At 42.1% G+C, this 23439-nt stretch overlaps 1 protein-coding gene across 4 annotated transcripts in view; it reads right to left on the minus strand.

The window, feature by feature from the left end:
• The window catches only part of NKAIN3 (sodium/potassium transporting ATPase interacting 3), a 567854-nt gene extending 547442 nt beyond the window's left edge, over positions 1-20412 (minus strand). For 3 of the 4 annotated variants that reach the window (XR_002343291.1, XR_002343290.1, XM_021089314.1), the window contains exon 1: positions 20090-20412. Coding sequence is in view for 2 of the 4 variants with exons in the window: in XM_021089314.1 (XP_020944973.1) it covers positions 20090-20143 (54 nt within the window). In the remaining 2 variants the exon portion in view is untranslated. The remainder of the gene's footprint in view (positions 1-20089) is intronic. The other variant, XM_021089313.1, reaches the window with a different exon arrangement.

A 23439-nucleotide genomic window follows, 5' to 3' on the forward strand; every position in this document is an offset into this window, starting at 1 on the left:
CAATAGGGGCAAATATACACAAATAATTTTTTTTTTGTCTTTTTTTGCCTTTTCTAGGGCCGCTCCTGTGGCATATGGAGGTTCCCAGGCTAGGGGTCAAATCGGAGCTGTAGCCACCAGCCTACACCACTACCACAGCAACACGGGATCCGAGCCATGTCTGTGACCTACACCACAGCTCATGGCAACGCCAGATCCTTAACCCACTGAGCAAGGCCAGGGATCGAACCCGCAACCTCATGGTTCCTAGTCGGATTCGTTAACCACTGAGCCACGACGGGAACTCCACAAATAATAATTTTTGAAAACACTAAAGAGCTGTAACAATATAGAATATTGGCCCCAAGTAGCAATTCAGAAAAGATAACTTTCTTTAATATAAAACATATTCATTTGAATGTAGAATATTATCTGCCAACAGCATCATGGCAAATAATTAGAGCAAAACATATGAAACTGCCAATATTTGACCTAAACCCCTAAAATTTCACCAGGGTTCATTGATGTAGGAATCTGTTTTTTTAAAAAAAAAAAAAAAGGTGGGTAAGCTTTCCATACAAGGAAAAACGCTGTGCAGGAAAATCAAATTGAGTGATTTACTCTATTGCTACAATTTTGAGTCATAGCTATGTGAACCAAAATTTCAATTTTGAACACAATGAGAAAGTTCTATTTAATATTTGTTATAAGCCAAAAACCAAAGCTATTACACTTTTGAAAATAATATAACATAGTGAAAATATGCTTCCTTTAAAAACAGTTGTTACACAAGAGCAATGATAGATGTGGTTGGATACTTCAACTCTTGAATGGGACAAGTGCTACCATTCTCAAGAGTGCCCTTAAAAGACAGGGCATGTAAGATTAACTCTTTCATGCTATGCTTCTCTGAACATGTCTGAAATTTTGATAATCTCTATTTAAAATTGCCATTTTTATGTGTGTATATTTTTAGAAGGATTTGCCATCTTTTTATGAAGAAGGTATGCATGTGAAGAGAGGCTTCTTCAGTTTTTTACTATGGAAACTTCTTAGCAAGAATTTTAATGTACAAAAATTTAACAATTCTAATAAATAAATTAAAATCTAGATTTTAATACATCGAGAACCACTTCACACTTTCTAAACTAGTGGCTTTAAGATCTGTTTCAATTGTAGAACCCCTTTGGTTACCAAGGCTGGTACCCCAGAATCATACCCCTGCCCCTCTTTGGAACAGAAACCAATTACTCTTATCTAAGTTTCAAGAGGAGGCTGCAAAAAAGTAAAAAGCCAAGAACTGGTTAGAATCAACTAGGTGCACGACAGTGGAAGATTTGACTTCCTGTGGATCTTGAGCCTCATTATATGCTGACATACCCACCAGCGCCATGATGGTTGAAAACTTCCATGACAACAACCTGAAAAGAAGTCCATACAAGGACTGAAAAGGAGAGCTGCCATCAGTTCCAGGTCCAAACTACATCCCAGTTTTCAGGTAACTCATGAATATTCCTCCCATTCTTTCTACTTCCCTCCTTTTACTTAGATTCTCCTGTACATTTGGTGTCTCCACCCAAATTGGGTTGAGAAGTTAATAGCGAACTAGGTTCCTACTTCTCCATTCCTGGCCATTGAATAAAGCCTGTGCTGCTCCAGTCTCAGCATCCATTTCCTTATTGGCTGTGCGAATCCCATGATCCCAGGGCAGGTCTGGTGGACCGACTTGTTAACACTTTCCCAAATAAAGTCTTATTTGGATTTTAGAGTTCTACAAAACAGAATCTTAAATGTTCTGCTTAAAATGCCATGAGCCTTCATTTCCTACAGAGTAAGATCAGGAGTGGAGCCCAAGTCTCCTTGTTGGTGTTCCCTTTTTGCTCACCTCTGGAAGCCTAGGGACACTTTCTGGGATGGTCCAACTCCTGAGGACATCCTAGCATGTGTGTGAATGGGCACACCAGTGCAATGGCGTATTTTTTAATGGTCACACCTTGTTATTCCTTCTCTTGAAGAAAGCGAGGTCAATTGTTTTGTCACCAGAAAACTCCATTTATTTATTTACTATTTTTCATTAATTTAAATATTTCTAATGCTCCATGTGCTTTAACCTTCTACTTTGTTTACAATAATGCTGAGCATAAATCATTTACTCATGATTGTATCAGTTAATCCTATCAAAACTGGCTGACACTGGGCCACCATCCTTCCCACTTTGTTCCAGTATCACTTCCTCCAGGAAGCCTCCCTGAGTCCCTAGCTCTCAGGCTGGGTTAGGTGCCCACTCAAGACCCAAGAGCCCCTAGGGCTTAGTTCTGTATTGCAGCATATTACACTTGATGTTATCAATTTACCTGTATCTGGTCACAAGATTATAAACTCCTCAGTAAAAGGATAATTTTTAATTCGTCTCATAGACAGTCATAAATACAGAATGGAGAGTATGAAAGAAAAATTGTTTCAAACATTTTATTAGGTAACATCACCATTCATCACAATCCTACCATAAGTTTTAGCGAAAAAATCTCCCACGTATATTATAACAGTTACTCATGTTATAATTCTCTGTGCTTTAGACAACTACCATGACTGGACTACATTTTGTTATCACACATGTCACACTTACTGAGGGGAGGGCTATACGTGCCCTCTTCAGCCAGTGTCTGGCACTGTGCAACATACATGGTTAGCCCTCAGTCAATACCCTTGCATAAATTCATGAACAAATGAATAGATGGATGGGGGGATGACTGTATGAATGAATGAAATAGCTTATGAACTTTAGTTCAGATCTATCTAGTCACAATTCCCTGTTATGATTCCATAGATGAGGCTCTCAAAAGCCCCACAAATAATCACATTGGTGGAAGTGAATTAATTTTAAGTGCTCCAAGCCTATCAAAGCAGAATAAAAATATTTGAAAATGAATTAGCAATCAGGAAAAATCTGTGCTATTATACAACATATTATTAATCTTTCAGGCTCACTTTCCTCTACACAAACTTGATAGAAAGTGGAAAACAAATATAAGACAGGAAAGGTAGAAGGAAAGTGAGAGAGAGGAATGAATGAAGAAAGGTGGCAGAGAGAAAGAAGAGAGAAAAAAAAATGACCTCCCCCCTTTCAAATAAGAACTCATTCTAAATCAGTTTTATGGATCACGGACTATCCTGAGAAATGTGTCCTTGGGGTGCTGTTTATTTTCAGTATGGTCCTATATGACAAATGCAGGAATTACATTGCATATTTGAATCTACTGACTTTCAGATACTTAAAATCTCAAGCCAAACAGACTGGGAAGGCATCAGGCAATTTAAAAGTTTGAAACTGCTTGAAATTTCCTTGTGCCTTCAAATCTGAAGCCACTTGATTACAGTTTTGATGTTATACACATAAATGAACATGTGTATCGAAGACAAAATGCAACCAAAGAAGTTTCACTAATGTAGAGCTTCCTAAAGACTCTAATTTAGTGTTACAAATTTAAGAGTGAATAAGAGACGATAACTAGCTCAAAGACATGATTAAAATATTTAAACTGTTTTATGTCATATTTAAATGAGATGATATTATTTCAAATGTACAATTATAAAAGTAAACAAATGACAAAAAATATTTGCTTCGCAAGTATCATGTGCCTATTGTGTATGTGTTGATGTTTACTGAAAGCTGCATGGTTTGCTTTTTTGCCTCCAACAAGAGCTGCGTGTTAATTTATTTTATGTGTCAACTTGACTAAGATAAAGAATGCCCAGAGAGTTGATAAAACATTACTTCTACTACAGTAGAATATTAGCAAACCAAATTCACCAGCACATTAAACGGATCATTCACCATGATAAAATAGGAGTTATACCTGGAATGCAAGGATAGTTCAACATATGCAAATCAATGTGATACATCACATTAATGCAAAGAAAGAAAAGAATCATATGATCATCTCAACAGATACAAAAAGTATTTGACAAAATTCAACATCCATTCATCATAAAAACTCTTAAATTAGGCACAGAAGAAACATATCTCAACATAATAAATGCCAAATGTGACAAACCCACAGCCAACATCCTATGCAGTAATGAAAAACTGAAGATTTTCATTAAGATCCCAATAAGATCAGGAATAAGACAAGGATTCCCCCTCCCACCACCCCTATTCATCATAGTATTGGAAGTCCTAGCTAGAGCAATCAGGCAAGAAAAATAAATAAAGGTTGAGAATTAGAAAGGAAGAAGTAAAATGGTCTCTATTTGAAGACTATATGATTTTTTATATAAAAAATACATAGAAATATATAATACATATATTTATATATTGTATTAAAGTATAAATTTAATACATATAATATATTATATTTCATATATATATATATATATATATATATATATATATATATTCCAGCCATAAAAATATAAGACAATCCTACCACAACATGGATGGACCTTGAAGGCGTTATGCTAAGTGAAATAAGTCAGAGAAAGACAAATACTGTATGCTCTCACTTATATCTGGAATCTCAAAAACAAACAAACTGATAGAAAAAGAGATCAGACATGGGATTACCAGAGGTAGAATAAAGTTGGCGTGGATTGGTGAAAGGTGATCAAAAGGCATAAATGTCCAGTTATAAATAAGTATTATGGAATTAATACACGACATGATGATTATAGTTAACACTGCTATATGATACGCAGGAAAGTTGTTAAGAGAATAAATCCTAAGATTTCCCATCATAAGGAGAACAGCTTTTTTCCTTTCTTCTTTCATTTCTTTATATTATATTTATTTATTTATTTATTTTGTCTTTTTGCTATTTCTTTGGGCCGCCTCTGCGGCATATGGAGGTTCCCAGGCTAGGGGTCGAATCGGAGCTGTAGCCCCCGGCCTACACCAGAGCCACAGCAACGCAGGATCCGAGCCGCATCTGCAACCTACACCACAGCTCACGGCAACGCCGGATCGTTAACCCACTGAGCAAGGGTAGGGACCGAACCCGCAACCTCATGGTTCCTAGTCGGATTCGTTAACCACTGCGCCACGACGGGAACTCCTTTATATTATATTTAAATGGCATGACAGGTATTAGTTAAACCTATTGCTATAATCATTTCACAATCTATATTAATTAAACCATCAGGCTGTATAAACTCATACAGTAATTCATGTCAATTGCTCTTCAGTAAAAACGGAAAAAGCATCATTTCTAGGCATGCCCGTGAGGGTGTCTCTGGCAAGAGATTAGCATTTGGATCAGCAGACTAACTAAAGCAGAGCCCCCCAGGAATGCTGGTGGTCATAATGCGATATGTTGATGATCTGAAAAGTACAAAAGGGAGAGGAAGGCAGAATGTGCTGGAACACCTGTCTTCTTCTCCTGCCCCTGAACATCAGCCCTCCTGGGTCTCAGGCTTGGACTGAATCATGCAGTCATATGATACATAGCTTTCCCGGTTCTCCAGCTTGCAGACGGCAGGTGGGGACTTAGCGTCCATAATCACGTAAAGCAATTCCTATGATAACTCTCCTCATATATACATATAATACTACGCACACACACATAACAGTTCCATTTATCAGGACAACACTGACTAATACAGGCTGAATCTATCCTTTTAGACAAAAGAAGCTCCAATCTATTCTACTCTTTAAGTCGTCATTGAAATAACTTGCAAAATCTTCCAGTAAACGTCACAACACTTCTTGTCCAGACAACCATGTTTACAGAATTTGACCACACCTGCCACTTTTCCAGAAGAGAATAAGTATAGTCACCGCCATGGCTCTACTATGGAAAGAAAAGCAAAAGGAGTGGTAAAAAGAAACGTGTATCTACTCTCGGGCTCCAGGTAGTAATTTTAAACAACGATGTGGCAAGCAGACAGTTAAGAATTAATCACTTGCACAGCTAAATGAACTCCAATACCTTTTCTGTAATGGCACCTTTTAGGCACCTGTTTTATCTACCATGTGCTGCCATAAGGTGTAAGTTTCTGATATCACTTTTCTCTTATGTCAAGGAAATGGCTGTTGTGGAAATTTCACATGGCTCCCCTCTCAGCTATGTGGGTGGGAAAGACCAGATCATAAAACACTGCTCCAGGTGGCCTCTGAGAGCCTCCATAAGAGTGTCACGCTCCCAAAAATACAACTGAGGGGAGAATTCATGGTGTGACACAGGCAGATGGTGATCACAGGAGCGGCTGCAGAGACACTGTTATGTTGTAATTTTACGGTCACCACGGACAGCTGAACAGATCAAGCTGCAGCTGGGGTCAGCTGAGGGAGGTACCCCGTGATGAAAGTCAGTCAGTATGTAAACCTCAGTGTCTGCAGTCTTCTCTGTAGTAAGAGGCTGATGCAGAAAGCGCAGGTAGCGGATGTAACTACACATGGTGCTAAGTTAACCTCAATGGCATCTTATTATGTGGCTAGGCCCAGTGCAGTACTCTAGGTTAGACGCACAAATGTCACGCCCTGGGAAGCACCAAGAAAGCCTGGGAACCAAGTGGGTAAGGAAGAACTAGGGACCACTCTTGTAAGGAGTCTTGTAGGTCAGCCTAAGTTTCTCTAGTCAGTCATCTTGCTATTCTATTATCTCTCCTTCTTTCTGCCTCTGAGAAAAAGTTTTAAGTATATGATTTAAAGTCTTAATGGGGACCAAACGAGGAGCTGAAGATGACTGATGTACATACTATTCTGTCAATAGTGGCTCAGTAACTTGGGTGGGTCAGAATATGCAGAGTGGGGACACTGATTCCAGGGATGAAGAAAACACAGACTAAAGCAGGAGGAGGTGAGGCAGGGGGAGTGTCTTTTCCTCTCCACCTTCTAAGGCAGTTCCAAGTGATGCTAATAATCCAACATTAGGCTAAATAATCTGAATTCTTTCATTTTTCCTTCTGAACTATTTCCAAATTAGCATTCCCTGTAAGTTGTACATTTCTTTAACTATTTCACTCTGAGAAATGTGAAACTATCATATTCTTTTGCTTAAATATATCTTATCAATGCTAATATGGAATTGCTACATATCATGCTTATGTTTAGGCATTTCAATATTCACTGCTGAAAAATTATTACACGGCTGATTCGTCTTTTGCCTGCCCCTTATTGCTGTTCAGATCTTTATCTCCAGGACCTTCTCGCTGATTGTTATTACTGCACATAATGGAACTGATAGGTGACAGTGGAGTTTAATCCTATCAAAACCATTGTTTCCCCTCTACTTGAATGTGATAGAAAAAAAATAAGCCCACATATCAAGACGTCCTGAAAATGTCCAAAGATTTTATTCCTTAGGCTTGTAGATGAAGCATACACAATTTGCCAGGATTTACTGCACTATCTTTTCACTCATTTACTTCAATCCAGAGAACCTACCTCCAATGACGTCTAGCTGCTGCTGCCCCCTTGGATTAAGTTATATCACATTAGGAATTCCTGTCATGGCTCGGCAGAAACAAATCTGACTAGCATCCGTGAGGACTCAGGTTCGATCCCTGGCCTCCATAAGTGGGTTAAGGATTCAGTATTGCTGTGAGTGTGGTGTAGGTTGCAGACATGGCTCAGATCTGGTGTTGCTGTGGTTTTGAACCCCCTGCCATCTGGTTGTAATCTCCCCCCACCCAATAAGGTCAATGTCAAGGAATCACGAGTACCTTGGAGAAAATTGTGGCTACAAAGCAACTAACCACCCACCAGCATAATTCTGCTGCCTGTGGGATAATGGTTCTCCATTGCTTTTCCTTTCCCTTTGGGTCATGGAAAGCACACAGACATCAAAGGTGAAGCTGAACCTAAATCTGAATTACAGATTGTCTCAATTAAATATAATGCAAAGTATATACTGATTAAATGTTCATAAAAAGAACTTTAACTACCATTCTCCTAAGGACATGTTAAACCTTTCACTGGGAGAATAGCCATTAATCACATTTCGGGGAAGGGAATAGAATGACAGGGAGTCTGGGGTTAGTACATGCACACTGTTACATTTACAATGGATAGGCACTGACGTCTCACTCTATAGCACAAGGAACTATATCCAGTCTCTTGGGATAGACCATGATGTAAGATAACATATAAGGGAATGTGTGTGTGTGTGTGTGTGTGTGTGTGTGTGTATACATACATACATACATACACACACACATATATATATATATGAATGACTGGGTCACTATGCTATACAGCAGAAATTGGTACATCATTGTAAACCAACTATAATTTTTTAAAAGGGAAAAAAATCAAATTTTATGATGACTAAAAATATAAGAACTATAAAGGCTAGATAAAGTCTGACAATATGTTTAAATATAATTATCCCTTCATCTTTAGTATGGTCCTTTAAAGTCTGCAAATAATATTATTTCTTCAATATAATGGGACAAAAGCAAAGCATCTTGAATTAGAATCCACGCATATTTTTTAACCACAACCTAGTTCATCATTAATAAAGAAAATATACTAGGAAAATCAACATTCTGTACTTACTTTAAAAAACTGAGCCATTATTTACATTTTAAACTCACCCAAACCTCTGTCCTCCAATAAAAGTATCAGCAGCAGTGAAGGAGTTAAAAAGTATGTAGAAAGACACTTTAGGACTAGTCAAACTAACATATCAATAATAGATGACCAGCATGCCTCTGTATGATGTAGTCTGTGAAATGTTACAAAACCTAAAGTCTCCTACTTATAAAATGCTTCACCAGAGCCACGTGTGAAGGACAGATCCCCAAGGAGGACTCCATCTGTATTTCCAACCACAGCTCTCTTCGAGGTGGAAAGGCTGTGAGGGCATCTTTGCAGGCTTCCTAATGGTTCAGCGGCTTCATCTAATGCTTCCCCCTAATTGGCCCTGCATTTAAGACACTCAGACAATGCTGTGGCTGCAACATTTAGATCTTTGACCATCATACACTCCCAGGACAAGGCAGAGGTTCCCATCAGAGAGCAAAAAGGGTTCGTGGCTCAGAGTCTTACAGAGAGAGAAGATGCTTATAAGTAGAGGTCCCGATGGTATTAGAAGATTTTAGCTGGACAGTTGAAAGCATTGTCAGAAGTGGTTCATCTGCTGAAGAAAGTAGAGCATGCAAAAACTGCAGACTACTGGGTCTGCAGAAAGCTTGCATTTCATTCTTTTGTTTGGGGATAGATTGGGGTGCCTCCTGAGGAACTCTAAAAATACATGTCCGTCATGAGGAAAGCAACCTTCTGCTAACAGAAACAGAAGGAAAGAGAAGGCTGCTTCAAAGAGTTAAAACGCCATTTCTTATTACCTAAGTCACTTGGATCATTTTATTTTATTTTAAAGATTTTTATTTTTTTTTCCATTATAGCTGGTTTACAGTGTTCTGTCAATTTTCTACTGTACAACAAGGGGACATATTTAAAATCACATCTTATGGAAAGATTTGCTTGCTTAAATAATCACTCTTTCCAACAAGTTTAGCCCAGGGAAAAAACTCTCTCTTTTAATCCAGTCTCAAGGTAACCCACGCAAAAGCCTGCTACCCGCATTTGCTCATTTCTGATGGCTTAAGCCACCTCCTAACATAGGGTTTCTATGTACAGCATAATGTCTCCACATTTTTGTTTTCTCGACTATAAATGGGAATAATATTAATATCTGCCTCCTGGAGGCGCTGTAAGGATGCAACAAGGAAACTGAGGGGGCCACAGGCTTTTATTCCAGACTGCAACCATGATTACTTTTTAATAATCAGAGAATCAATTTTGTGAACCAAGTATCTTCTAGTGTGTTCTTAAGTAAAACAGCTTCACAGCGCTTCCTCCAAAATTGAATATTTAGCATTTCAAGGTCGGGACATTGGAAAATTGAAGTGCATCCTAAGCCTGGAAGAATCCAAGGTGGCATAAAAGGGTATTTTGGTCTTTCTGCCTTTGACTCCTTGACTTCCCTGTGGAAGGAGCCAATGAGGACCAACAAGTGGGCAGGCGGGGCAGGTGGGTGCAGAGGCCAGTCCCCCTACCCTCATGGGAATCAATCAACACCCACAGGCAGAGATGACATTCCCTCTCAGTGAGGGATTCCAGTTAGCCACCTAGAAGTGAAACCCACGACCCATGATCCATTCTGGATCATTCCGTCACAAATCAGTTATCTGGGGGGATGCGAAAGCTATTGTATAAAAGGAGTTAATATTGGAGTTTTTGAAAACAAAAACTTCTCCATTATGTGTATACAATTCTGCAGATGCATTCAAAGCAATAAATAAAATATTTAGGTTAGGAAATATACTTTCTAGGCACACACTCATTAGTTACATGAAGGGCTTATAAATCAGTTCCTACATGTCCCAGGAAGAAAACTGGCTATCTTCTGATGAAAGACCCATCCCAGGGGTGGCTGGTAAATGTTCGGTAACTGGCTCTGAAGCGAGAGGAGGTTCTGATCGGAGGTTGTGTACCTTCATGATATAAATACTTCACCACGATTGAATTCTTGCTACCAATATGGTGTTACCAGATGCAGAGTTGGAAAGCGAAGCCAAGCTGTGCGCTGTGACACAGAATTTCTACCACAGACACCAGAGGTGGAAAATCACCCCTGGAGCACAGGCAAGAGGGCGATGCAGTAAGATAATTAGAAAAAGTTGAGTGCTGGGTATGTATTACTTTTGCTTTCGACATAATTTAAAATGTATATAATTAATGATTAACAACTGGCTCACAGAATTTCGGGAAATGTTGAGTCAACTCTTCCCCCACTGATGCATCCTTGCTTCCATCTGCTACTCAGAATGCAGAATACAGGGCAGAAATCGAAACACAAGAATCTCAATTTAAATATGAGGAGGACTTGGTTAACACTGAAAAGTTCCAGTCTCAGAGATATTTAAGAATCAACAGGAACGCCTTTGGTTTTGAAGATGCGTGCGTTGTCTTGCTGTAGTGCTACAGACAGGTCCGGGTAATTTCTTAAGGGTCCCTCCAATCTGAGACATCATACCTTTCATAAACTATAATTTGCAAGAGCCCTGTCATCAAGAATTTATATTTTAAATACAAACTGATAAAGAGTTGCCATTACCAAGAATTTCATATTTCCCATTATCTTAATTACGATCAGTCATAGCCAGTTACCAGCACAGGAGATGTAACTTCAGTGCAGAGCACTCCACTTTGCACCTTAATTAACTGGTTTAACCCATGCAAGCACTTATTATGCTACATATGAATCAATACCAAAGTACAACCATGTCTCCAATGACTGGAATAGAGAAACCGGCAGAAATATATTTACAACGTATCATCATATCCATTAGGCCCAAACCTCTTACCAGAATCTGATTGCTAAAATCCTATTCCCATACCTCTTGTTAACAAAGGAACGGGTCATCTGTGTGCGACCATTCTTAATACAAGCACCTGTGGATGGAGGGAAGAAACTCAAACATTTCATTTTACTTAATGACTCAGGAATGCAATTCATCAGGAAAACCATCCTAAAGAGTGCTCCTCTAGGCAGAAGGGAAAAAAAAAAACAAAAACCTATGAAAACAGAACAAGATCATTAATGTTGCCATGAGATCTTGCCGCTGCTTCATTGAACAAAGGACCATTTAATTCTCGCCATCAGAGCCCTTGTCAGTTATCTGCACCCCTGTTGCCCACTAGCCTTCACCCCCATCTCCCTTTACCAATAGATGCTTCTACAAATCAAGGAACTGGGGATTCTCTTGCAGGAGTCAAACAGAACAGCAAGCTGCTAGTTGGAGGGTTTCACCTTCCCTAACTTAGTCATCGAGTAAGACTCAAGGCTTTCAGAATTTTTTAAACTACGCTTAGCTTAAAATATCCGTTCTCCAATAATCTACTAGTCTTCCACTAAGAATGGTCCATTAAAGGACATCCAGGGCCACTCTCCTATTTTATTTTTGCATCTTTGCCAAATATATCAAATTAAAAATGTAAATTAGATAGTTTGTGCTATATGTCATTTGCTTGTTCTACCATTTCACTGGCATTTTGAATACCAATCACTGACAAAGTGTTATCTTTTAGTCTAATGTTATATTCTGTTGGAAATGCAGGAAGATTCACACACATTAGCATCAATTAGTGTTAATGGGGATTAAAAGCATAAATTTTTGATGCACTCAAGAAAGAAGATCCTCATTGACCTGATCAAATATTTGCCAACTAGTTTCCTCCAATCTGACACTCAAAATGTCTTCCCAATAATTTGAAACCCTCTCCTTTTTTCAAAATTAATGTTAAAGTGACTTTGACATGTAGCATAAAAACTATTACAAGAAAATCAAAACAAGCAGGAGTTTCCCTGTGGCTCAGCGGGTTAAGAACCCAGCATAGAGTCTGTGAGGATTCAGATTCAATCCCTGGCCTCACACAGTGGGACAAGGATCTGGCGTTGCCAAGAGCTGCAGTGTAGGCTGCAGATGTGGCCCAGATCCAGTGCTGCTGTGGCTGCAGTGTAGACCACAGCTGCAGCTCTGGTTCGACCCCTAACCCAAGAACTTCCATGTGCCACCAGAGCAGCCTTTAAAAAAAATAAATAAAAATAAGCAATTCAAAAAATAATCATTCGTGGTTCTTCTTTTTAATCGTCTTATCCTTGTCTAAATTCCTATACATCCTAATTTACCTCTGAATTGGCTTTACTTTGAAAAAGATGAATGTATTGATTCTCCTATTCCATATTATCTCCACAATGATCTCAGGCAGCTAATTTTCAAAATACAAAATGAAAAGGCACCCAATTCTCCAGCCCTGCACCAGATGGCCCCTCATGACAAGCAGATCAAGTGTGAGATTTCTGTCTGACACAGAACACCTGTGTGCCCACACAAAGCCCACAGCCCTATATGAAGGCTCTGATCAGGTATACCCTGCTCCATATCTTTCTGGATTCCTCAGGTCTTTTGGTCATCTGTTTGTTCCATTTTTCTTCCCAGCACTATTAGTGCTTCCTTCATTGTCATATTGTTGGGAAAGCCCTCAAATTTGGTGTTTTCCTGTCTGATTTTTTACCTTTAGTGAGTAGTTTTTTATTAAAGCACTAGAAATCCTGCTTTTTCAAGCAAGATGTTTACATAATCTGGATAATTCTTCAAATCTTTCCTGGAGACCTAAAACATACATTGTAAAATCTGCAAGAGAAAAGTGAAAAAATATGGACAAAGCAGATCATTTTTTAAAAAGAGAAAGTACTACTGAAATTATGGGGATAGCAAGCAATGTATTTTTCAATCTCTTCTGATAAGGATTATCCCACAGGGGAGGGGGAACTAGGCAAAACAAAAATCCACATGGAAGTGACCAGAATGAAAACGACTTTATTAAAACTGAGGACAATTAAAAAATCAATAGCACCTGATATTCTCTGAAGAATAAAAGAAAAAAGTGTATGTAAATATTTCCATTTCTGTGAATTTTGTTCATTTCCATGTCCTTCAGTTTTACCACTTGGAGTCCTGGTTTCTGTCCGGTTCTCATCTATCTTCACTCCCTCTTGAGCAATCTCCTCCAGGGCTTTCATACCAGTTTTGTCGTGGTGCCCAATTCTGAATATTCAGTCTAAAGTCATCCTCTGAGTTCCAAGCTCATTGATCTGACAGCTCCTTGGCCTTAGGTGGCGGGGTCTTAAAGGGTCTCAAACAAAACTTGCCTATCTCCAAGTCAACACCGCTGGCTCCACCTCCATGCCCCCATCACCCAGTTTTCCCACTTTCAGTATAAAGCACCACAATTCAATTCTGTGACACAAAATGTGTAGGTCAACCTGTTAGCAAGTCCTAGGCTTTTAGTCCTGAATCGTGTCTCAGGTCCATCCCTTCCCATCTCCTCTGCTACTACATGCAGCTGACTCTCTGATGGCATTCTCTCCTGCCTGGAACAACACAAGTCTTCCTGTCTCCTGTCTCCCCGCTTCTTCTTGCCAATCTATTCTCTATTCAACAAGGACAGTTTTGCACACACAGTCATTTGACACCATGACTCTATTTTAAATGCTCCAGTGCTTATCCATTCTAAATGTAATAGTCTGCATCTACTTACAGCAGCAGAATTCAGCACAACCTTGTAAATCAACTATACTTTAACTCAAAAAAAAAAGATTAAAAAAATGCTCTGCCAGATTTGCGTCACTCTTTGAAGAAAGTCTGATGTCACCGCATATGTCCAGTGCCGTCTCCTCAAAACACCAGATTCCTATCACATCTAAAATGTGCATTGCTCTGTCAAAAGTGCAGACTCTGCACGTTTGGTGGCCTCTGCTTAGGAAGTGTCCCCTCTCTCTGCAGGACAGAGAATCCTCCCTGACCCCAGCTAGGACGAGCCCTCCCTATTTCTCTGTACATATTACACTTTTCATCTCCGCCACGGCACTTTGTAATCAGATAATCTCTGTTCATGTGTTTATGGACAGTCCTTCTGCCCTCAGATATCAGGCATCTGAGGGTTGACAACAAAATAGTTCCCACCTGTACACCCGGTGCTCAGGACTCCAGGGGTACCTGTTGAATGCTGTGGATGATTTCAGGTACAGGAAGCAAAAAACACAGTAAAGAGAGTGCAGATTTGAATCTGAACCCTGGTTTCATCCTTTACTGGCTGGAGAGTCTTGGGCACGTTGCTGAACCTCTCTACCTCAATTACAGAATCTCTCAAGTGAGTGGTTGGGAGAACCACGTGATTTTACAGATATAAAGAATCTAGAGCAATGCCTGACACATATAAAACACTCAGTGAAGTGTAGCCATTCATTGGCCTCCATTTATTCTCCAAATATTTCTGGAGTGCTCACCCTTTGCAGGGAGGAGAGGAAGATTCTGCGAGTAAATCAAAGTCTTTGTCCTTTGTGGACCTGAAATTCAGTAAAAGAAATAGCACGTACACAGAGAGCCATGTAATTCATGTCCTTTGAAAATAAAAAACCCTGAGACCTGTGTTAGTTTGCTAGGGCTGCTGTAAACAAGTACTGCAACTTGAGTGGATTAAACCACAGAAACCTATGGGGTTATGGTTCTGGCTAGAAGTTTAATATCAAGGTGTCGGCAGGGATGTTTCCTCCTGAGGGCTGTGCAGGAGAGTCTTTCCCACGCCTCTCGCCCAGCTTCTGGTGGTCTGCCAGCAAGCTTTGGCTTTCCTCCACTGGAAGAAGTACCACCCTGTCCTCTGCCTTCATTCTCACACAGCTTCTTCACGTGTGCCTGCATGTGTCCAAATTTCCCCTTGACCTAATCTTAACCAGTTACACTTGCAGTTTTCCCTTCACCAGACAAGGGCAGGTTCTAAGCCACTGGGAGTCAGGACTTCAACATAAGAATTTGAGGGAAACACAAACCAATCCATAAACCCATAAGAAGGCAACACTGCTTAAGCAAATTCAACACCCTGAAGGTTCACAGAAATAAGAAGAGAGCTGTACACGGATCTGGAATTGCAGAAAACTGGCCAGGGCAGAATATTATAATGATTTCAACACCAATCACATTATAACTAAAGTCTCATTATTAGCCAGAACTTTAATTTCCCTAACCTTTTCAAAGTTTCATAAGATGAACCAGAGTATTTAAATATAAAAAAAGAAATAGAAACTAAATACTCCAGCCTTAAAATGGTAAATTCTCTCCAATTATATCCCCAATCTGGGGAGGGTGGAGGCAGATAAAATGTGAATGTGGCCATAAAAACTTTGCATTTGTTTCTCCAGCTTCGTGGAGGAGCTAAGGAACCATCTTCTAATGGCCCAAACGGTGACTCAGCCATCAGCAAGCAAGGAGATTCCCTTCAGCAAGCGAGTCCTCCAAATGCCATTCCCCTCAACACCCACACTTATTTCCTGCTTCACAGCCCCCATCTTCCAAGAGTCGGTGGGAACGGAAGAAAAAAAACATGAAAGGACAACAAAAGACAGCTGCTTTCACTAGATCTGGGAGTCCTACCTGGCAGTATACTGGAGCAGGCTTACGTTGGCTCAGAGTTTGTTAAACTTTTAGGAATCTGTGACCCAATTGTTAAATATTACCATTAAAAAAAATAGCAAAAACTTTCAGTAAGTCATATTAAAAAGAGATGGACTAAATATTTAGAACATACCCTTTCCTCATTATTTTACTGTGTTTTCCTTTTTGCTTTTGAGGTTATTTATGCCTATTTTATCTCTTTGAGGGAAATACTATACCAAGGACTTACTCCAAACTGACCAAGGTGGAGTATTTACACCAAAGAAATTGGCAAGTGCTGAAAGTCAGCATAACATTGTTTTGTTGATTGCCTAGATGTTAAGAAAATGATGGAGAATTTTTTCCTGCTAATGTGCATTAAACCTAAAATGTGTCATGTCATTATGTTGCCAACAGCACAAAAGAACTGAGGAGATATATAATCAAAAAAATGGGCAGAGGACCTATATAGGCATTTCTCCAAAGAAGACATACAGATGGTCAACAAGCACATGAAAAGTTGTTCCACGTCACAAATTATTAGAGAAATGCAAATCAAAACTCCAATGAGGCACCACCTCACACTGGTCAGAAAGATCATAATCAAAAAGTCTACAAATAACGAGTGCTAGAGAGGGCATAGAGAAAAAGGAACCCTCCTATTCTGTTGATGGGAAAGTACACTACAATCATTATGGGGAACAGTAGAGAGCTGCCTTAAAAAAACTAAAAATAGAGTTACCATATGATCCAGCAATCACATTCCTGGGTATATATCCAGACAAAATGAAAACTCTAATTCAAAAAAATACACACATCTCAATGTTCAGAGCAATAGCCAAGACACAGAAGCAAGCTAAGTGTCCACCAACAGAGAAACAGATAAAGAAGTTGTGGTACATTACACAATGGAATACTACTTAGCCATAAAAAAATATATTGGTATTTGCAGCAATATGGATGGACCTAGGATTATCATGCTAAGTGAAATAAATCAGACAAAGACAAATATCATATGATACCATTTATATGTGGAATCTTAAATAATAATACAAATCAAGTTATTTACAAAACAGAAACAGACAGTAGACATAGGAAACAAACTTATGGCTACCAAAGGGGGAAGGAGAAGGGATAAATTCGGAATGTGGGATTAACAAATATACACTACTATATGTGACACCGAGAAATGACAAGGATTTACTGTATATCCCAGGGAACTATATTCACTATCTTGGAATCATCTATAATGGAAAAAAATATGAAGCCCAACACCTGAAACGAACACAATATTGTAAAGCAACTGTCATTAAATTTTTTTAATTGAGGAAATAATTTTCCAGTACTTGAAAACTATTACCCAAAGCAGCCAAGAATCTGCTCCGATGTTGGAGGAGCCCATGGAGAGGATGTGACCTCCAGCTGACCCTAGAGCCAGACCTCACGCCCTCCCAGCCCTTGGAATGTACATCCTGCCCACATATGCCTAGAGAAGGTGCCCTTCCAAGGATGCACGGCCCTGCTAGAGCAAAGTGCTGTTGAGACCTCGGAACAGTAGACATGACTGAACTCAGTAAAGGCCTCTAAATAAACCTGTAATATTCTGGCCGCGGAAGACAGAGAGCCCCTCCTCTCGAGCGCAGCTGCCCAAAACAAGCCTTACGAGCTCCCCTGCTCATGAAACCTGCCGCCGACCAATCAGGAGTTGCCTGCTTCTTCTGGCTCTCCTTGTTCTCGGGCTATTCAGGCCAGATTAGAATTTCACCTGTGAAAGTTCCTGAGGTTTCCAACCAAGATCATGTCTCTGACATCAGGAAGTTCCAATACCATCCCCTTGTTTCACTTTGCTATTCTTTCTCAAAGGAAATAAACATATTAAGCAGCATGTATGTCAAAACCACAGAAACAAGAGCTCTTCACATTCATCAAACAAAAGAGTCTGCCAGAATTAATCTGCTTTGTAGAATTCACAATAAAGTGGACTCCATATTTTACTATTTTTATGTATCAAAGTCAGTGCAACAATCCTTTATAGATGTAATATTTTGATGTCTTATGTAATAATGTAATGTATACATACATGTTTTATTTTGTCCAAGACCCAACTAGTAAACATTTATCATCACTCTGCTGTCTCCACCATCCAAAAACTTGATTTGAAGAAGTTGTTTAACTCTATGGGTGTCACCTTCCTCATCTGCAAACTAGTGAAGTGGGCACCTTCCTCAGAGAATAATTTTAGGGATAAAAAAAAAAAATGTTCATGCAATAAAATAAAATAAAATAAAATGTTTACCTGTATGGATCACAAATGTTCATTACCATCATCGATTCAGCAATATGTCTGTTTCTAATATGAGCACTCCTAAGGATTTGTAGGGATAGCAAAAATGGATCATGTTTGATCCTTATCCTCAGGGTGCTTAAAGTCTAGTAATGTGCAAAGCACTTAAAATAGTGTAAGAGGATGAAATACATTCTAACAGAGGAAAATGCACTATGCAATCAAAGGAAAAGTGATTGATTTTAGCTGGAGCACCGGGGAAGACTTTATAGAGAAGGTGGAATTTTGAAATAAGCTTGGAAGAATAAGTTGCATTTCCATCAATTGAGAAGGTATATGTGGAAAATGGAGCCATTCCAGGCTGATACATGAAACACCAAACACACTATTGTCACAAGTATTCCAATATCAACTAAGGAAATCATAACTATTGGTACATTTGCTGCATCAAAAACCCTTCCATGTCATTTCCACGTGAGACAGAAAGCATTATGCCATGAGAGATTATACAATCCAGTATGCTTGTTCTGCATATTCAAAGGTTGGCTAAACATTTATTCAGTGTCCCCAGCTTGTAAACCATGTCCATTTCTAATAACCAAAGTGCAAATTAGCTTCTGGCTGTCTTTCCTTAATGAAAGAAAACATCCATGTTCCGGTGAATTTTTAAATTATCTTTTCAGGAAAACTCAATAAAATACAGGACAGGAGGGCCCCTTCCATAGATTTAAAGAAAAGGAGCCAGTGACTTCAGATGTGTCAGTACATAAATCAGGCACACATGTAAACAATGAAGAGAGCGTCTAAAGTGAGGGTTTAATGGGCGAGCAAAACACTGAAGCAAGAGAAAAGTGAAACCCTCTGAAACATTCATGGGTACAAGGACTAACTACTAAAGAAAGAGCATTATTTTGTCGCTCAGTTAATGAGTCTTGCAAGGGTTGACATTACTCAGTCAAGTTCACTGAAAACCTTTTTCCTCTTGCTAGTCAAAAATATGCTAGCTAATGTTTGTGACTTTAACAGAGAACACTCGGAAGAGAGCTTGGCCAAGCTTCCAGAATCCGTCTTAAGAGGAATAAAAGGGAGACGTCTATGAATCTCTCACACACAAAAGTCTCCCATAAGGTCTGTGGCCTTGACCTCAAGTGACTAAGAAAGAGACCACAGGGCCAGGCTAGGTCCCAACAGGACGTACGTTAAGAAAAGCACTGGCTCCACACTGAGAGCCCTTCCACTCTGCACCCTGGTCCCCAACTTCCCATCACATGCATTTCTGGCAGGCCACCGCGCCTTCTCTCCCTAATGACAGCTGTCAGTCTGTCTCTGTCTGAACACGAAAAATTTCAACAACATCCAAATAGAAACTATAAGGCCAGGGCTGAAATACTGTTCAAAAACACAGAACGCGCCTTCGGCTCCTAGGGCACCCCCTTTCAACCTGCCAAGAGAAGAACCACCTGGCTCTTAAGGCACACTTAGAGCTGCTCCGTCTCCTCGGACGGAACCTGGGCATTCCCACGCATCTTCTCCTGCCCCCTCATTCCTGGAAACCACCCCGAGAAGAAAGAGCCCACCAGCCCCCAGCCCCCGGGAAACTTCGGCGGGAACGCGGAGGTGCTAAAGCCGGCCGGTCGCCCGAGGGGCGGGGAAACCGCTCCCTCCCCCGGCGCCCGGGCAGCTGCCCCCGGACCTCGTGGCGACGCCCGGCGGGGCCACGGGGAGACCGCACCCTCCCGCAGGGCTGGGCGACCCGAGGAGCGCCCGCGGCCGGAGGGTAGTGTGGGTCCGAGCGGCGGGAGAGCCGGGCTCGGCCGCCTCCGGGCGCCGCGGGTCCCGGTGTCCCCGTGTCCACGGAGGGAGCTGGGCGCCGGTCCCGGGGCAGGAACTCACCAGCTGCAGCGCGCAGAGGCAGATGAGGGAGCAGCGCCCGGAGCAGCAGCCCATGGTGCCCGCGGCGTCCGAGCGGCGCGCGCCGCCTGAGATCCGCGTCGTCCCGCGCCGCCGCCTCCCGACTCCGGAGTGGCCCCCGCCCGGCGCTGGCCCGGCCCGGCCCAGGCTCGCCCGCCCCGCGGCCGCCGCTCGCTGCTCTCGGGGCCAGGCTCGCGCGCCGCCTTTGTTAGTTTCCCGGGCGGGCAGGGGTCAGTGCGGCGCGCTAGACTCGAGCGTCTGCCGGGGGTCCCTGTAGCCCACCAGCGGGTCTGCTTCTTCGGGTGGGGGAGCCGGCGGGAGGGGCGGGGGCGGAAGGGAGGCCACAGATGGTGAGTGGGTGGAAGTCTGGTTAGGGGAGGGGAGTATGTGGGAGGTGGGCGTCTGAAAAGTGGAGTGGGGGGTGTGCGTGTGTGTGTGTGTGTGTGTGTGTGTGTGTGTGTGTGATGGGAGGGAATGAATGAGAGGGAGTGCCCCGGAGGAGGATCGGCTGTCTTGTTAGGGGTCTTTGGAGAGAGACGACGAAGAAAAGGAGAATGAATATGAATGAGAGTGACTTAGGCAGCCGCGGGCGCTGGAGCCTCTCCGCCAGCGGAGGAACTAGGGGGACCCGGGAGGGGCTTTCTCGCGGGGGCTGTGCGGGGTCCCTGCAGGGGAGGCGCGTGCAGAGGGGACACGGTTTGGCCGAGGTGCCCTGGAGGTGGGGAGGGTGGGAGGTGAGACGGCTCGATGTCGGTGGAAGAAGGGCCGGGAGACGGGAAGCCGAGGGTGGGCGAGCGCGCGGAGCACGGGCCGAGCTCCGAGACGGCGGGCTGCGGGCGCGGGTGGGTCGGCTCGGTCGGCGCCGGGCGCGCAGCCCCGCGAGCGTAGGGCCAGAGTCGCTGCGGTGCTGCCCGGAGGGTGCCCCTGGTGGAATCCCAGAGGGCAAGCTGGACGAGGCGGATGAGAGAGAGGCGTTGCGGCGGCGAGGAGATGCGCCCGCAGGGAGCGTGGCGACGGAGCGGGACGCTGCTAGGAGACCCGGCTTGTGTTTGTCACCTAAAGGGCTGCTAGAGATTGTCCCCAGGCGTGAAAGCAGAAGATGCGTGGCTTTTTTCTAGGAATGGAGAATGTTTCCGGGATGAGGATAAATATGATTTCTTCCCAGGGAGAATTCAACTGTTTGAGAGGGCCTCGGAACTAAGACCTGGTCCGGGATAGCGAAGACCCCGACTAACTCTCCGCGAACCGCAAGGCGACTCCCTTGCGCTCTCATCACTAGATGAGAGCCTAGAAGTTTTGCGGCGGATTTGATTTCTTCAGGCTCAGTGTAGGATTTCCTGGGCACATTGGCTGTACCTTACGAAAGGAGCTCGCACATCTAGAAGAGCAGGAACCGGCCTCCCAGCCAATTGTCTCAAAAGAGGCTTTCTGCGGAACTTGGCCCCAAAACCTCGTTCTAACCCACTGCTGCCCTCCTGGGTCCTTAGTGGTAGCTTAGTGAGGAAAGGAGAGCGATCTCTGCCGTTTTTTTAAAATTCACTCCATGTATGGAAACTCTGCTCAAACATTAAAGGGAGTTCTCTTTGGATTGGTTTTGAAATTAACAGGCTCTTTCTGAATTGTGCCTTCAGGACTTGAGTTTATAACTTATAACTTAATAGTTCCCAGGAAAATCGTTTCATGCTATCTTTGAACTATTAGGGAAACACACGAGTAAACAGGATTTGGGTCAATGAAGGGGTGGAGAACATTCACTACTTAGGCTCCACCTCTGTCCGTTGTTTTGGAGAAGGGTAATAATAGAGTGAGACGACTTTTTTTTAGTATTTTTATATTTTTAATTTTTACTTTTAAGACTTATTTATTTATTTTGCTTTTGGGGGCTGCATTCACAGCACATAGAGGTTCCCAGGCTAGGGGTCAAATCAGAGCTGGAACTGCCGTTTACACCACAGTCGCAGCAACAGCAGATCCAAGCTGCAACTGCGACCTACACCACAGCTCACCGGAAACGCCAGATCCTTAACCCACTGAGCAAGGCCAGAGATGGAACATGGATACTAGTTAGGGTTTATCACTGAGCCACAATGGGAACTCCCAGAAGCCTTTTTTTTTTTTTTTTTTTTTTGGTTTAACCCACCTTTTAAGACATCAGAGATCAAAGATTTTGGATTATGAGGGCATGCTTCTTTTATGCACAATAAACATAACTGTCACCGTTTATGATGAATGAAAACAATAGGAAAAAACAGACCCTGACAAATTTAGCATATAGAAAAGGACAGTGCAGAAATTCCAGGCCACTGACCCCTCTGAAAGATGTAGCAGGCATCTGAAGAGAGGACATGACCTAGTCTGCCTACAACTTCCAGAAATTACAATAGCCTCTTCACCTCCAGAGATTGTGATAATGGCCCTTCCTTCCCCATCAGATTAGGTACCTTTAACCCAATATCCTTTTCATCATCACTTTCTTTATTCATGTAGGAAGTTCCAAATTTGCAACTAAGATGCACTGCATCCAGTGCACCAGTCTAAGTGCTATGTGTATATTATTCACTTATTTAATTCTCATAACAGCCTTTGAAGTGGGGCTGTCAGCATCCCCAGTGAAAAGATGTGGAAATGGGAACAGGATATCCTGCGGCCACTGAATGGATGAAGAGGAGCACAAAGCCAGGTCATCTGACTCAAAGAGCTCCTTGACTAACACCTTGACCGCCATGCTGCCTATGACTCTTAGGACACCAATGACACCTGCACTGGAACTAACTGCTCCCTAGGAAATAGGCATGGTAATTTGCATTAACCCCACCCCCAGAGTCATTGCCACCTACCTGGTGTGATCCCAGGGGACCAGGAGGTCCTCTTGGACCTTTCCTTTTCCTAATGCCCCCTCTACTGATAGATCCAGATTGAAACTGCTTCTTCTTTTTTTTTTGGTCTTTTTGCCATTTCTTGGGCCACTCTTGCAGCATATGGAGGTTCCCAGGCTAGGGGTCGAATCGGAGCTGTAGCCACCGGCCTACGCCAGAGCCACAGCAACTCGGGATCTGAGCCGCGTCTGCAACCTGCACCACAGCTCATGGCAACACCGGATCGTTAACCCACTGAGCAAGGGCAGGGATAGAACCTGCAACCTCATGGTTCCTAGTCGGATTCGTTAACCACTGCGCCACGACGGGAACTCTGAAGCTGCTTCTTTATATAGTTTAAGACAGTTGAACAAATGCATTTGACTTTGAAAGAGAGAAAGCAAGAATTCAGAGATAGCAGAGTGCTAATGATAAGTCTAGAAATTGTGTGAAACTACCTCTGTTTGTCTCTGTGGT

The sequence above is a fragment of the Sus scrofa genome, chromosome 4 (genome assembly GCF_000003025.6).
Source record: "Sus scrofa isolate TJ Tabasco breed Duroc chromosome 4, Sscrofa11.1, whole genome shotgun sequence".
NCBI classification, from domain to species: Eukaryota; Metazoa; Chordata; class Mammalia; order Artiodactyla; family Suidae; genus Sus; species Sus scrofa.